Source organism: Mauremys mutica, chromosome 8 (assembly GCF_020497125.1).
Source record: "Mauremys mutica isolate MM-2020 ecotype Southern chromosome 8, ASM2049712v1, whole genome shotgun sequence".
NCBI lineage: Eukaryota > Metazoa > Chordata > Testudines > Geoemydidae > Mauremys > Mauremys mutica.
In genome coordinates this window covers 90,377,946-90,393,427 of record NC_059079.1, presented here as the reverse complement: position 1 = coordinate 90,393,427, position 15,482 = coordinate 90,377,946, and the positions used below count along the sequence as shown (strand labels likewise).

General features: G+C 37.8%; 1 protein-coding gene across 2 annotated transcripts in view; it reads right to left on the bottom strand.

The window, feature by feature from the left end:
• Positions 1-616: 616 nt before the first annotated feature.
• Positions 617-15,482, bottom strand: part of UBTD2 (ubiquitin domain containing 2) — a 105,637-nt gene continuing 90,771 nt past the window's right edge. For both annotated transcript variants that reach the window (XM_045028335.1, XM_045028336.1), the window contains exon 3: positions 617-7,762. In XM_045028335.1, the coding sequence (XP_044884270.1) occupies positions 7,365-7,762 (398 nt within the window). In that variant the 3' untranslated portion in view covers positions 617-7,364. The remainder of the gene's footprint in view (positions 7,763-15,482) is intronic.

Below are 15,482 nucleotides of genomic sequence, written 5' to 3'. Positions count from 1 at the left end.
TGCTTGTGCACTGTGTAGTACTGTTTGAAATGGGACTATATTAATATGCATTAGGGAACTTTTAGTGAGTGCCTGTGGGTCCATCCATGCCAGTTAGTGCATGACATGCTGTTGCATATTCAAATTTACTCCCTTCTGGTGTAGACTAAGGCACCATGTAGACATGCCCTAAGAGATCCACCTAACATTTCACTTAATATTAAAGGGCAACTTCACAAATAAATTACTTAATGGTTCCCTCCATCCATAAAGCCCACAATACCAGACTGTGTGTGTAATATCACACACTAACTTTCAAGTGTTGGAGAAACTTGACCTTTGGTTCCCTACCCCACTCCCCAGGGACCTGGATTCTTTCACTGATTGAATACCCTATTTTACACTATTCCTGACAGACAAATTGTGTGAGATGCTGCTGAATGATACATTTGTTTTTATGACCTGAGTATCTTAACCGTCCATAGGCAAAAGTATAATAAAAAGATTGCAGAAATACAATGGAGTTAAATCACATTCCAATAACTTAAAAAGAGAAAAACACTCAGTTTGTTTCTTAAGGCATGGTGTTTCCAGTATTAATTTTATTTTTAAATCCAGAAAAAAAGAAATTGTTGGTTTTTCTTTGCTTTTTTTTTTAATACAAGAAGTTTTGTACAGAGTTTCTGACTCATAGAAATTCAGATTTTGCTCTCAATGTTATAGACGCCTAGCTATGTAAAAAAATTCACATAATTTAAGTTTAAAGACAACCTACTTGTGCTTTGCAATTGATTAAAAAATATGTGCGCACACTACTGTGATATGTCAACCAAATAACAGAGGTACAACATAAAAATATACAATACATCTAAATGTAACTCAATGTTCACAGCATCTCCAGATAGGCTATATTAATCATTGGACTGAACTAGCCAGGGAGGAAAAAGCATGTTTCACACAACCGGTGTGTTCAGTGCTAAAAGATTTAATTTTATAAAAGTTACCGGGGAGGGGGGGGAAGAGGGGAAAAAGTCACATCACTGTAATCCCCTCATCCTTCTCTCAATAGCTGTTGAAATCATATTTGTCTGCATCAGTACCAAATTATCTAGCACCGTATCCTACGTAATATGAATATTTCTTTGATACATGGCACACAAACTGCGTACAAAAGAGATTTACCATAAAAGAGAAGATATTTCAAGAAGTACAAATTTGATGGTACCAGCCATCTTTGGAAATCACTACCATGAGGCAAAGAGGATATGAACCTAAGTCCCTTGCACATAACATGTGAAAATGAAGTGTCTTACACATCTCCAACTGACTAGTGCACAATATTGCACTCATTGCTCCAAGATATCTCCAGTTTCTAGACATTTCCTGGACTTGGAGAAGAGAGGCACAAATAGGGTCCTTGATATAAGACCATTTGATTACTTTAGTAAAGCCACATCAACAGATTTTATTTGCTTCAAATTTCCTTAAACTGTCTCCAGTCTTTGGCTAGATTCAAATTGACAGGGGAAAAAAAAAACAGGATTAAAAGTAATAAAACTGGATTTTTTGGAGTTCCAGGTGAACAAAATTTAAGGCAAGAGTCAGGATTTTAAGTTCTCAATTTGCTACATGGTTCTGATTCATTGGTCTTCATACTTAAATGTACAAATACAGCATTCCATTGGATAGATACCCAACAAATGGCCCTCCTCAAAAGGATAGGAACACACTTCTTCATGGATAGTCCAGTGGCTATATTTAATAAGAGTTTCAAAGTCCATAGTAAGAAGCTCAGCTGATTTAAAAAAACCCACATCTTCAAACTATTTGACTTTTGTAGGCTCAGTGGCATATGCACTATTATGTTTCTCCCTTGGAAAGAGAACCATAGCCCTAGATTTATCATGGATGGTCCACCATGTCCTACGAACAGTAAGTGGCATCCACACCACTAGGGAGCATTTGTTGAAACTGATGAAATGTGAAAGGAGAAGAGCCATCTGCAGAATGAAGCAATTAAAAATGCTTTATGAAAATGAAGCAGTTTTAAACAGGCAGATTTGTATTGTCTGACAATTTTGTAGTTGCAAATGCAACAGTATGATATCTATTTTGGTACAGGAGAGAAGCACGGTTGTTGAAGAGATAGTTTGTTTTGTCATTGGACTAGCTGGGATATTAAATACATTTTAAGGGGCACGGATTTGGCCCAAAATACATTTCTTCCTTTTTAAAAAAAAAAGTTTGCCATGTACATGGAATTCACCCAGTTTCCCAAAGCAAGTTCTTTAGACCTCTCTTTTTAAACACAATCTATTCCAAAAGAATGTCTGATGTCCAACATTCATGAGCAAGCCTACAACCAGTGACAGGTGGAAAACAAAGGAAACTTTTTTAGTTAATGGAAATTATTTCCATTTCAAACACTTGACACGCATCTATAAAGTGAAGTCGACAGATTATGAAAAAAGCTGATGTGTTCTTTATAAAAGATTTAAAAAACCCAAACATCATCTTTGCATAAGATGCAGGGTCTTTAACAACATATTTACAATGATGTATGAAAGATTCTGCAAAATATAAATCAAGAATCAGAAATTTAACTTTAGCATTTGCGTTTATGAATAGAATAGTGATGGACAAATTTATAGCACTCATTTAATTTGCCAACATTTATGCAGCTGAAATGCTTTCAAAATTCCATGGGTTAAAAAGCAGCCCACCATTGCATCAAACTAACAAAAATATATTTACTAACAATGCATGTGTATGCAGAAGCATGTCTGATATTATAGCGATATTTTATCATTAATAGGGCATTCGCTTTATTGAATGTCATGATGTAAACTGAACGTGTTGCTTTGTCACAAATATTAATCCTGATAGCTTTTTCTCTCAAAAAGCTGAATCAGTTGTTTTAGTAGGAAAGGCAAAGGGAGGTGGTTTTATTTTTACATGGTGCCCTTAGCCACCCAATCGCTATAAAAAAATCCCCTATTTACACTGCACTTTCACATCACTTAGTTTTCCAAATATTTCCCAGATACAGACAAGTAGAGGCTGCTGGTTTTAAGTAGGATGTCAAGTGTTTTCTCAATATTACTGTCTCAAATAGAGTTTTCTGTAGATGATATTCACAAAATGTAATGCACAAAGGGCCAACATAGTGGAAACATAATTCAAAGTTACATACTATGGAAAAGTGCGATCACTTGTTCTTTTTGTAAAACACAATACTCTGTAACACAGTTAGCAATACACATCCAATATGTCCCATTCCTGGTAATTTTCTACATCAGACTATATGTAGTGTTGGTGATCCTCTGCCTTTAAAGCTATTCTGGGAGTATAGAGTTTAGCCTGTCCATTACTTCTGGGTCAGATACAAGCAAAACCTTTGCAATAATAAGCACAAAAGTTTAAGCTCTGTGTTAAACAGACCTGTCACTAACATAAGAATGTAAAAACGTAATTTACTGGAATCACTTCCTGGCCAAAGTTAATCAAGAGTGACACACACAAGGCCTAGGGATCTAATGAAAACTTTATCCTATTACTCCTCACCTGATTATGTCAACTCTTGTGTACACATTATAAAAATCTCCCAATTAGTATACTCCTGTCTGAGGACACTGAGCCACGTGATACTACACATTAATTGGGGTGCCCAATCTATAAGACAACAAATAAAGGCCACATAGGAAACTTGTCAGGAGCACAAAGGCCATACTGAATCTGAGTACACATATTCCAATAAAAATGCACACAACACCATGTGCTCATACTTAACTTTCTTAAATGATGAATGGAAACTGCTTGGAGTAATTCAGTCCTGCAGCTGGCTGGATTTTTTTTTTTTTTTAAACTATGACTGCAAGGTGAGAACAGCATGGCCAGAAGCTGCAATTTAGAACTTCACTAGTCACACTTTGGGGATCCAAAATCTACCCACAAAGTTCTGCTTTTCCTCCTTCTTGTCTCACAAAGGTGTCCCATGCCTATCTATTTCCTAATGCTACACATGCACCCCAATTCTGCTCTGGGATGCAAGCACACAGTTCCCCACTAAGTCCAGTGGAACTGCATAAATTCATGTGGGGGCAGATTCTTGTCCTGTTCATTTCTGTTTTTATAGCCAGGGGTCTTGTAGGAATACCAAACCTGGTCATCTTACAGATAAAAGGAAGTATAGTATTCACTGAATATATATAACCACATACAATATATTCATCAGCATGAACACACATATATGCATATTTTCAGAAATGATCTCCTTGCTAGAAGCATTAACCTTTTCCTTAACATGGATCTTATGAAATTTCTTTGTTTCCAGTTGTATCTTCTATATTCAAATATAAAGTTGTGTGGTTAGGTTTGTCAGTTTCTCAAGAAGGGGATAAGAGACCAATATTCATTTTCACTTTTTAAAAAAAAAGTGATTTGCAATCAGACTGCTTGGTATTGAGATTTGTGCTTATGGGAAGGGAGATAGGAAGGAGAGTATGTTTTCTATGCTACAGCCCCATGGTGATCAAATCCGGCAATGCTCACCCCTTTACACGCATGAAGGCCAATTAAAAATTGCTTAGACATTATTCTCCTCACTGTCCCCATCAAAATACTTAACATAAAAAAAAGTTACACGTTACAGCACAACATACTACAGTTGATGCTTTTTCAAAGGAGGTGTGGAAATGCATTTACATTGTTTGTCAGAAACCTGTAATATCGAAAATTACATTCAGTAAATTACCTCAAACTCTCTGAAAATGCATTCTACAAAAGAATAATGATGATTTTGTAACTCCCAACATCTTAGTTACAGCTTTGTTACTTTACAGCTGCAACTTTTCCCCCCTTCCAGAATTGATTCGAGGGAAACTCCATCATAAAAACAGATTAAAAGAAAAATTTCTACAATGTTTCACAAGACCTGCTGCTCCAGATATGAAATGATTATTTGCTGCTTAGATAAAGTATAACATTTATTTTCTAAAACAATCTAGTTTTACCAGGCACATTTGAACAGTGAAAAATCCATGAGATTTTTAAGGTGGTTGTGCAGAAATCCAGTATTATTTCCCACTTCGAGATGCAAAAGACATGTGGTGAAAGAATCACTACAGATTAGCTGGATTTTGTCTTAAAAATACTGACTTGTGAATTTTACACCCTTTGTGAAAAAATCCAAAGGCTTCGTGCAAGTCAGGGCTTAAGTCTAACATTTGCCTTTTTCACAAAAAAATGTAGCAGTCAATTTGGCGCTCACAAAAACGAGGCACTAAATGACATGGCTACCTCCATACAACTCTGTCTTTGCACTTCTGTGTTGCCAGGCTTCAACCTACCTTGAGTAGATCTGACAGTGATTTGTGCCAAGGAGCATTGTGGTTTTGTGACATACAACATGGGAACTATGATAAAAGTAAAGCTCATGCTCATGTGTGATGTGGTATCAAATATGAACGTCAGTTTTTAAAAGTGAAAGACTAGCGTACTAAATTCAAAGCGCCACCTAGCCAGTGAACAGATAAAAAGGTTAGAGCGATATGGAAAGCCTGAGTTGGCAATTTCAAGTGAACTGTGCTAGTTCCAATTTTACACTGTTATTTGCCAAGTGAACAACCCCCGATTAAGTTGTACAGAATTAAAGTAGCTCTCTTCACTTCAAATGTAAAAGTGTCAATCCTAAAATAGTGACTCTACTATCAGTGGAATAAAAGCCATTCTGGGCAATTTTAGATTTAGGTATGGAAGATAGAAAGAGCAATATAGTGAACCACGTCTGAATAGGCAAAATAGAGGTTTGGTAGGAATTAAGTCATTTGAGTGCACAAGGACTGAAAAACTAAAAATAATTGTGTTTATAAATGGAATGAGGGACATAGTTTCAGAGAAGGATATACCCTGTATCCCAAACTCAGAGAGATGCAGAGCATCCAAACAAAGGAACTAGATCAGTTTCTTTTAACATGGTAACAACTATTCAATAATTACATTTTTTTCCAACATTATGTTCATCCTATTAATTAATTTTGTTAGATGAAAAACTATCATAAATGTTGTCCAAAGCACACTGCAACAGAGGTGTCTGTTCCCAGAAAAAAAGGCTCCTTTTACATTCTGAAGGAAATGTGCCAGATATTAAACCTAGTGACCATATTCTAGGCTCCTGATGCATTACAGTGAACGTATTTCCACAACTGCAGACTAGAAAGTGACCATGTCCTCCAACACTGAGACTTAGGGAATGGCCTCTGTTTCTACTGGTAGTGATATGAACAACCAAATGTAGTGTGCTTTATATTCTCCTTTCTACAATTTTCCACAGAGTGTGTCCTCTGAGAAGTCAGAATTGCATTCAATCATATTTGGGTGTAACTTTGTGATTTTATCTGGAAGTATTCTAGGCTAGTATACCAATGTCAGTTGATAAAGGTTGTGCGTTTTTTGTTTGTTTGGGTTTTTTTTCATCTCATATCAGTGTCCCTCTTGTAATTAGCTAACCTTTTGTTAACTGTCTGTTTTACAGGATCGAGAAGGGTACAGTAATTTACTAGGCACATTACTCAGGTGCCAATCAGCCAGAAAACTGCAGCAAAAGTCAACATTGCAGCAAGTAACTTTACAGTACAGTACATGAATGGTTTATTAAAATGTGTATACATTTCCTAAATTATTGCCTAATGCTCCAGAAGGCAGTATTTACCAAACACTGAAGCCTCAAAATAGCACAAGCCCATTTATCACCATCCTGGAATGTGCTAAAACCGGTTGGTCTGAACATGAAGAAGAGCCACATTTGGGGTGGAACACAGCATTGATAGAACACAACACAAACATCCGTTCTTCAGTCCACCTCTCTCTGGATGAGATTCACTACGCCACAGGAGTAATCTGACACAGCACATGAGTTAAACCAAAACAGAAACAATCATCATAAATACTGAGCAAAGTGGACCTACCAGATCAGCTACACTTCTGGGATGAACTGTAAGTGGTGCTGATTTCATGAAGTACTACAATTTGGTTTAATTTTTTTCTTTTTTTTTTTTTTAAAAGTGCTTTCTCCATGGATCAATGCTCCACCTACAGTTCCAAGCATTATTACAAGTTTTTATTATTTAAATGACAGACTTCCCCCTTACACATACCCTTCACTGCATTTGCCATGTGCTTCTTTTTGTGGTGTTAAAAAAATATCAGATCAGGCAAACCCCAAGGGACAGTTTACATTTGTGTTTTGTTTCTGCAGATCTCCATCACAGATGGAATTTTTGCTAGTCATTTCTTGGAACCAATCCATTAGCAGGAAAAATAAGAGCAGAGAAAATAAATCCCATGTGATAGAAGAGGAGGAATGGAGAATCAATAAACAAGCAGAATCAGTTTTCCACTGGGGTTGGATTTGCTAAGGGCTGGCTCACAATGACTTGCACCACATAATCCTTTGGGATTTTCAGCTCCTCCAGTTTCATTTTGTCTGCGAGCGGCCTGCCTGAGAAGAACCAGCGCTGGCTGCTGGGCTCCACTCCTTCCGCTGTATGCAGTCGCCTCTTCATGTGATATACCGTGTCCATGCTGCGGACCATAAGTTTGAGGTCTTTGCCTGTTGAGAGGCGCAAGCGAAGCTGGCATTCATGCCCAGAATTGGGTGGTGGATCGGGAATATCTAGAGTCTCCAGGTCTCCCTTCTCCTCTATCATATTGATAGGTGGGGCCAGGCAGTAGACTGGAAGCTGGTATCTGTTGCCCAGTTCATCATAGCACTCTGTAAGAGCACCTTTGGGAGACAGAGGAAAAAACAGTATAAATAAATGCATTTTACACTTAAATCAAACTGGTGGTAACCACAAAAACATTTGTTCTTGTTATTAGAAAAATGGTAGACTGCATTATATGTATGTGATTAAAATTACAGAAAGTTTTGGATAGATGTTACACTATTATAGGCCTGAAATTTCACAAGTTAGAATCCCTTTTTCTCTCAAGCCCCTTCATGGTGCCCACTCCAATGAGAACAAAAATACATTTCAGCATTAAAGCAACAAGGAAACTGGTTTGCAGTCTTTGATAAGGAGTTCTCTCACTACTGATGTTGTAAGTGAGGTTCAACAGACAACTCAGGAATTATAACTTACATTTACAATGCTATTAATAAGTATCACAGCATGTACTCTGTAAGACATGTTTCTCACCATGAGACTTCCAAGAATTACACTAGAAAAATGTGGCAGAGCTCCATTTTTAGCAATAAAGTTTTCAGTTAAAGTAAGTTAAAGCAAGAATTCAAGCCTGACTACCTATGTCACATATCACATTCATGCAGTGGAAGCCTGCCTTTGATTTCCTAAATCAGAGCAGAAATCTGCTCTCAGTCAGTGGAGTTAAAAAGCATACATTTGCATACCAAGGAAATGCTGCAACATTGTCTTGCATTTACCTGCTTGTAATGAATTTTCTCATTCTTGCCCCTAGATGGGGCACATACACTTGCAAGATTATCCATCTTTTTGTAGTTACAAATGTTTGAAGATGAGCCAAGTCCCTGAGCTACAGAATATTTTAAAAACTCTTTGACTCTGCAATTCTGCACACACCATCCCAACTGTTCCCCATTAGAAATTAAGGCCTTTTCTAGTTGGAGGCTTTTTTCATGCTGACAGTGAATTGCCTTAAACGTCGCTGTTTGGTTGATCAGCAAAAATTACTGCAACATGAAATTATATCTTGGGGACATACTGCATAGCTCTTTCATTTCATTCTAACAGTCACATCTGATGCTGAGAACTACTGTACTTTCTTTGAAACCGAAACTTACACATTCTTTTTAAATATTCTGTTTTTTAAAAAGACATTTTTAGCTCATTCCTCACCAACATAAATTAAACATACAATGAGCATTGACTGATTAAATTATAAAAGTCCCAAAAGCTGTCACATATCAGGACTTTCATCTCTATTTGTGTGACCAGCAACAATCATTATACTGTGGGTTTCATAACAAATCCAGAGGAATATGGTTTTCCCGCAGCAGAGTACGTTTTTAAAAAGCGAACAAAATATGAAAGAATGATGTCTGGAGTAGACAAACTTCTATGAAAAATGGAGCACTTCTAGTAATCAGTCAAGTGAAGTTGTCCTGAACTCAAATATTATCCAGTGATAGTTATGTCCCCAAACTGCCTGCTCTCTTCTAGTAGAAGGTCCTTTTTTCCCTAAAATGGTCAAAAGGGCAGCTCCACTACATGAAAGAAGATAAATGGCAGTACCACCAATCTCAATCTTATCCAGACTAACACGGCTCCCTCTCTGATATTTGACAATCTCAATCTTGCACTGTCTTGGGCATTCCACAGTAAACCAAGCAGGACTAATTAACACAATCTGTAGCTCACCGGGTACTTTATATGAAGTATGACAGGAGAAATAACTAACTCCTTCAGTTCTCACAGCCCAAAGATTTTTTTTGCTTTTATTTTTTTGAACAGTACACATTTTATTTTGAGTACCTAATCAGTATAGCAAATATCCAACACAGAAAGATTAATTTTTTCTGTGAATAGTAAATTTATTTTTTTGAGTGCTTTGCTACATGCAACCAAATAGGTCTAGCATGTTTATAGTCCCAAGGAAACTAAACTATATACCACTATCAATTTTTAAAAACACATATTTGCCATAAAAGAAAGCTACTTCTTAGGCTGTGGCAGGGCAGGGCCATAAAAGGGTTAATATGAAATACAATGGTAACATACCAATAGGATAGGCTTGCCAAGGGATTTCTTCATGACCTATATTCCTAGTCCATTTGAACCAACACCAATGCCAAAGTATATCTTATAAACAGCAGGTTGCTTAATCATAATCAGGTAAACAATATTAAAACCCAGTTAATTCGGTGCAGTCTTCTTAGAATATGCATACAATTCTTTGAGGACTTTGAAAGGGGTAAACTAAAGTTGCCGTCTCGCCACTGAAAAATGCACACTCTAATGATAGGACTAGGAAAGGTTTAAGATAAATTATAAGTATAAAAATGTATTTGGAACCCTGTCTTCAAAACTTTCAAACTTTCTCCATCACTGTGAAATATTTTTAAGATTCTTGAAAATCCTTAAATGTGCCAATGCAGCTGCTCCGCTGCAGCACATCTGGTGAAGATGTTCTATGCCAATTGGAGAGGGCTCTCCTGTTGGCACAAAAACACTACCTCAGCAAATAGCAGAAGCTATGTCAGTGGGAGAAGCTCTCCTGCCGAGACAGTGCTGTGCACACAAACGCTTATATCAGTGTAACTCTTGTCGCTTAGGGGGCTGGTTTATTCACACCCCTGAGTAACCTAAGTTATGCTGACACAGGCTGTAGTATAGACATAGCCTGAGCATTTAACTAGAAACAAAACACACGTGAAAGAAGAACAGACAAAACTGAAGTATCCTCTGACAAAGTTGGTTGTCAGTGTTGGAAAGCTCATGTCACCCAATATACTTACAGTGTTATACATTTAACATTATTCTTCATTTGTTGAGTGCCAAAAATACTTGGCATTATGTAGAACAGAAGAAAAATAGGTCCCTGTCCCAGGGAGCTTTCAGTCTGCTCAAATAAAAATGGAATTATGCAACTAGAACCCACATTATCAGTGTGGTTCTGGTCCCCTTCAAGCATCTAATCCACATAGAGGTTTATGAAACTATTATAGGCTTTGGACTAAGGAAACTAGTTCTCTAGCTAAGATGGTAGATGTTCATAGACTTTGATCTAGAAGTCCTGGGTTCAAATCCCCAAGGACAATCTGTCCAGCAGTGTTGTATTAAAAAAATTACATACACAAGTCAATAATGAAAAAAAGTCATATCTTCTTGAATTCAAAAGCGAAATCATATCTGACTATATTCACAACTAGAACTGGGTGAACTCTGATTTATTTTTTTTTAAGAAAATGCAGTGAAATTCAAATTATTTGCAAAATGTTTGTGAATGATACATCAGTTATCATTACAAGGTCTGTCTTGTTAATAAAAGATTGATGCTCTTCAGACTCCTGACAGTGTGTGTATTTTTTATTATACATAGTAACTAAACAGAGAAGTAAATACATTTTGACTGCTCAAAACTTTTATTTTTGCTGTTATAATTCAAAACTTTCTGTTACTAATACTAAAAGCCACTTTTGGGCTTATGTTCAGGCCAGTGGTTTTCAACCTTTTTTTCATTCGCGGACCCCTAAAAAATTTCAAATGGAGGTGTGGATCCCTTTGGAAATCTTAGAAATAGTCTGTGGACACCTAGGGATCCTCAAACCACAGGTTGAAAAGCACTGTTTATGGTAATAACCTTTCATGGATCCCTTAGGCATAGTCTGCGGACCGCCAGGGGTCCGTGGACAACAGGTCAAAAACCACTGATTTAGGCCACAAAGTCATGCCACAAGAAGTGGCATTAATAGAATATTAAGATCTCAATAGAAAAAGAAGAAAAGCAAAATTTACTTTATAGGTTTCTCCATCAATTGTACAACAAGGGGCCTCTCAAACTAATTAAGGGGATTCCCATTTGGATACACTAAGGACACTGACTCCCTTAAACTTGTGACACAAAGCAACCCAGATTGAAATTTCAAAGTTAGACAGACAGCTCCATACTCTGCTTTTTCCATGATTAATGTTATTTATTGAGTGCCAACAGTGTGTTCGAAGCTGGAACTCACAGACAGCGATGGTCCATGGCTCAAAAGGCTTCCAGTCTAATATAGACAGCCAAAACCAGACCAGACAACACATCAGAATAGATGTAAAAAACAAAGGACCCAATGATTGCCAAACTTCTATATTTGGAAGATGTGTTTGTTATTGGTTTGAAACACAACCAAGAGGCTCTGGAGAAGGGCACGGTTTTTAAGGAGGAAACTGAACCAAAAGAAGATGACTGTGGCATAAAGAGAAGGAGAGAATTCTACATGGAAGGAAGAGGAAGAGAAAAATGTCTAAGGTATTTCAGTACAGTTAGCAAGGAAACAATGGTGTAAGAATATATCAATAGCTAGCTAGAACTCTCTTACATATTTTAATTCTCCTTTTGATCATTTATATTAATCACTGTGGTAAAGATTAAAGTGACACCGTATTTTAGGAGAGGGGAAAAAGGGGTGTAATAGAATACTTTATGACAATCTGTAGCACCTGCCAGTGAACTAGTATTTCAGGTGTAAAAGAAGCTCTCTCAGCCCTCTTAGCTGCATGGTAAGTGCCCTGAACATAACTATATGCAAGAGGCTGGGAATACAGAAGGATATGGCAACAATGGGAAGAAAAGGGTGGATGAAGCTTCATTAGAGAAAGTGACATGTAAGATGGCCTACTATAATTTTGTGTCACTGTCTCAAGGAAGTAGAAACCAATAGTTTACTTCCTTTGGCAGCATGCTTATCTTAAGCAGCAGTTTTAAAACTTTTTTAAAGTGCAAATCACATCCCTTCTGCGCCACTGGCACATAACATCATTGTGGCAACTACAGCAATTGCTTTCAAGGAACAGTATTAGGAAAGCTGTGTATTTTATCTTCTTAATGCAATTTAGTAGGTGGATACAAGGGGAGATGGCACCACGTGAGAGCTTACAGAACTTTGTGGAGCACCAAGTAGTGCAATGTGGGCCACAAACATTCCATGAATCAAAGATCGAGAACCTCTCGATAACAGAGGACCCACTGTAATAAAAATTACTGGAGTAATTTGATACTGACCTTCCCATGTGGCAATATCGGGTATTAACCTTCGAACCGCTGACTCACATCAGTTGACTGCAGCCAGAGAACAAAGCTGAGTGTTTTATAGTAATAAATATGTAACACAGGCTTACAAACAGAGTGGGGGTGGGGGAGGGGGAATGTCCTGTTTACTTAAAGGAAGTAATATATTCTTGGACTCAGAACAGGGACATTTTGGCATAAGTCAGAAGGTGGCACAGAAAGCTTCTTAATAGTTGTTACACAGACTTGCAACAGTTTTAGTGTTTTAAACAGAAAAACAATCAAAACCAATAAAAAACAAAGTTAATATAAAGCACCACTGGATTAGAAATTTTTTTTAAAGATGAAGTACTATATAGGCTATAAAACTGTGTCTTAACTAGTTATTAGTGTGAAGAACTTTTTCCTAGAATAGTAACTGAAAACCCTAGGGAAAAAATGACTGGTTTCTGTGCTTAAACAGGTATGATGCTATCAGAATTTGGATGCATCTGTCCTTTTGCATGTTAAACATTATTAAATTAATAGATCCAAATTATAGTAAACGTAAAATTTCTGGAAGAGTTGATGAAATCAAGAACAAGTTTGTATGCCCATACTTATTCAAAGCTATAAAAGAATCTTAGAATGCATTCTAACAGCCCATTTTTCAAGCTATATAATGCACTATCTTCAGGAAGATGCAGCAAAATCTTATTTGCTGTTCTTGATGGTGCTTCACTTTCACACAGATCCCCAGCAGTTTCAAGATAAACCATTAAGAACTCAAAATTTACAACTGACCAGACTTAAACAAACAAACAAAACCCCCACCACCACAACAGCAGGTTTGCTGTCTGGGAAGAAATTTTTTCCTAGCATGCCAAGGACAAGTAGTTCATCTAAAGAGTTTAAATGTCTGTGTATTTATAACATTTCAATCATCCTAGAAACAGCTGGTTCATTTGTTCTTATTACTGAAAAAAAATCTCCATTCGAAAAGCATGTTTATTATTCAATTCAAGGACACTTGGATTGCTCAAAACACTGGCAATGTAAGACTTTCATCTATAGCTTGCTGCTCTGAATCTAGCCTGGGTCACTAATTCCTGAAAGACATCGCCATCCAATGGTGGTTTGAGAGCCTATATGAACTGAATCTTATTCTAGTTCATAGTGGTTAGGGATTCCTAGAGGGCAATAACTATTAACATGAAAACTGAACTATCTTCTGTGATATTTTGTATTTATGCAACCTACCGTTAATACAAACTGGGAGAGTAAAACAAAAAGGGTGCTACTTTGCAGTCAAACCCATATAACTTAGTGATTGGAGCAGTATTAAAAAGTTAAACAACTGTAGTTCTTCAGTTTTCTGGAAGGTGGGGCATTATATTATTTGCGGAAGCCTGTGTGTCACACTAAGCACTAAAACAATAAACTAACTATAAATATCAATGGTGCGGGTGAAGTACTTTAAAGTAAACAAGTGTGAATTCCCCATGCTCTTTTCATGTTCATTTGCCAGCCGCATTAAGCCTACACCTGCAACACAAATTTTAACATCTGTAAAGCTACTGTACATTACATTGCCTCATCAACTCCTCATGAAGTGTAAGTGCTTTCCCTAGAATCCAACAGTCTCACAACTGCTTAAATAACCAAAGGATTCCAACTGAGCTTCTATCTTTATCCTCTTTTTAGCATAAAACACTTACTCAAACACTTTGAAGCAAGAGCTTGTAGACAGTAAGTGTTAAGCATTTAATAATTCTCATTCCAAATTTACGGGAAAAGAGCTCTACCATTAAAAGAACATTACATGTTTGGCTCAAGTCCACAAAAGGAAACTCTTTCTGAGCCAGCAGGAGTTCTGAGGGCTGCAGAAGCTGATTGGTAGGGCCCTATCACATTCACGGCCATGAAAAACATGTCATGGGCCGTGAAATCTGGTCTCCCCCCATGAAATCTGTATAGTATAAAGTAAAAGCACACAAAAGACCAGATTTCATGGGGGAGACCAGCATTTCTCAAATTGGGAGTCCTGACCCAAAAGGGAGTTGCAGGGGAGCTGCAAGGATATTGGGGGGAATGTGGGGGGTGTCACGGTATTGCCACCCTTACTTCTGTGTTGCCTTTGGAGCTGGACAGCTGGAGAGCAGCAGCTGTAGGCTGGGTGCCCAGCTCTGAAGGCAGCGCCCTGCCAGCAGCAGTGCACAAGGATGGCAATACCATACCATGCCACTCTTACTTCTGTGCTGCTGCCTTCAGAACTGGGTGGCCGCAGAGTGGTGGCTGCTGGCGGAGGGCACAGCTCTGCCAGCAGCAGCGCAGAAGTAAGGGTGGCATGGTATGGTATAGTATTGCCACCCTTACTTCTGTGCTGCTGCTGGCAGGGCTCTGCCTTCACAGATGGGTTCCTGGTCAGCAGCCTCTACTCTGCAGCTGTCCAGCTCTGAAGGCAAGTGCCACCGCGAGCAGCAGTGCAGAAGTAAGGGTAGCACTACTGCAATCACTCGACAATAACTTGTGACCCTGCCACAACCCCTTTTCGGGTCAGGATCCCATCAATTACAACACCACAAAATTTCAGATTTAAATATCTGAAATTATGACATTAATTTAAAAATCATATGACCATGAAATTGACCAAAATGGACCATGAATTTGGTAGGGCCCTATTCATCAGTAAATGAAGAGCGGCTCATTTCCACTCAGTAGCAACACCCGCTGAGCAGTTCAGAGTGGCTTTAACCAGCTGGCTGCCTAAA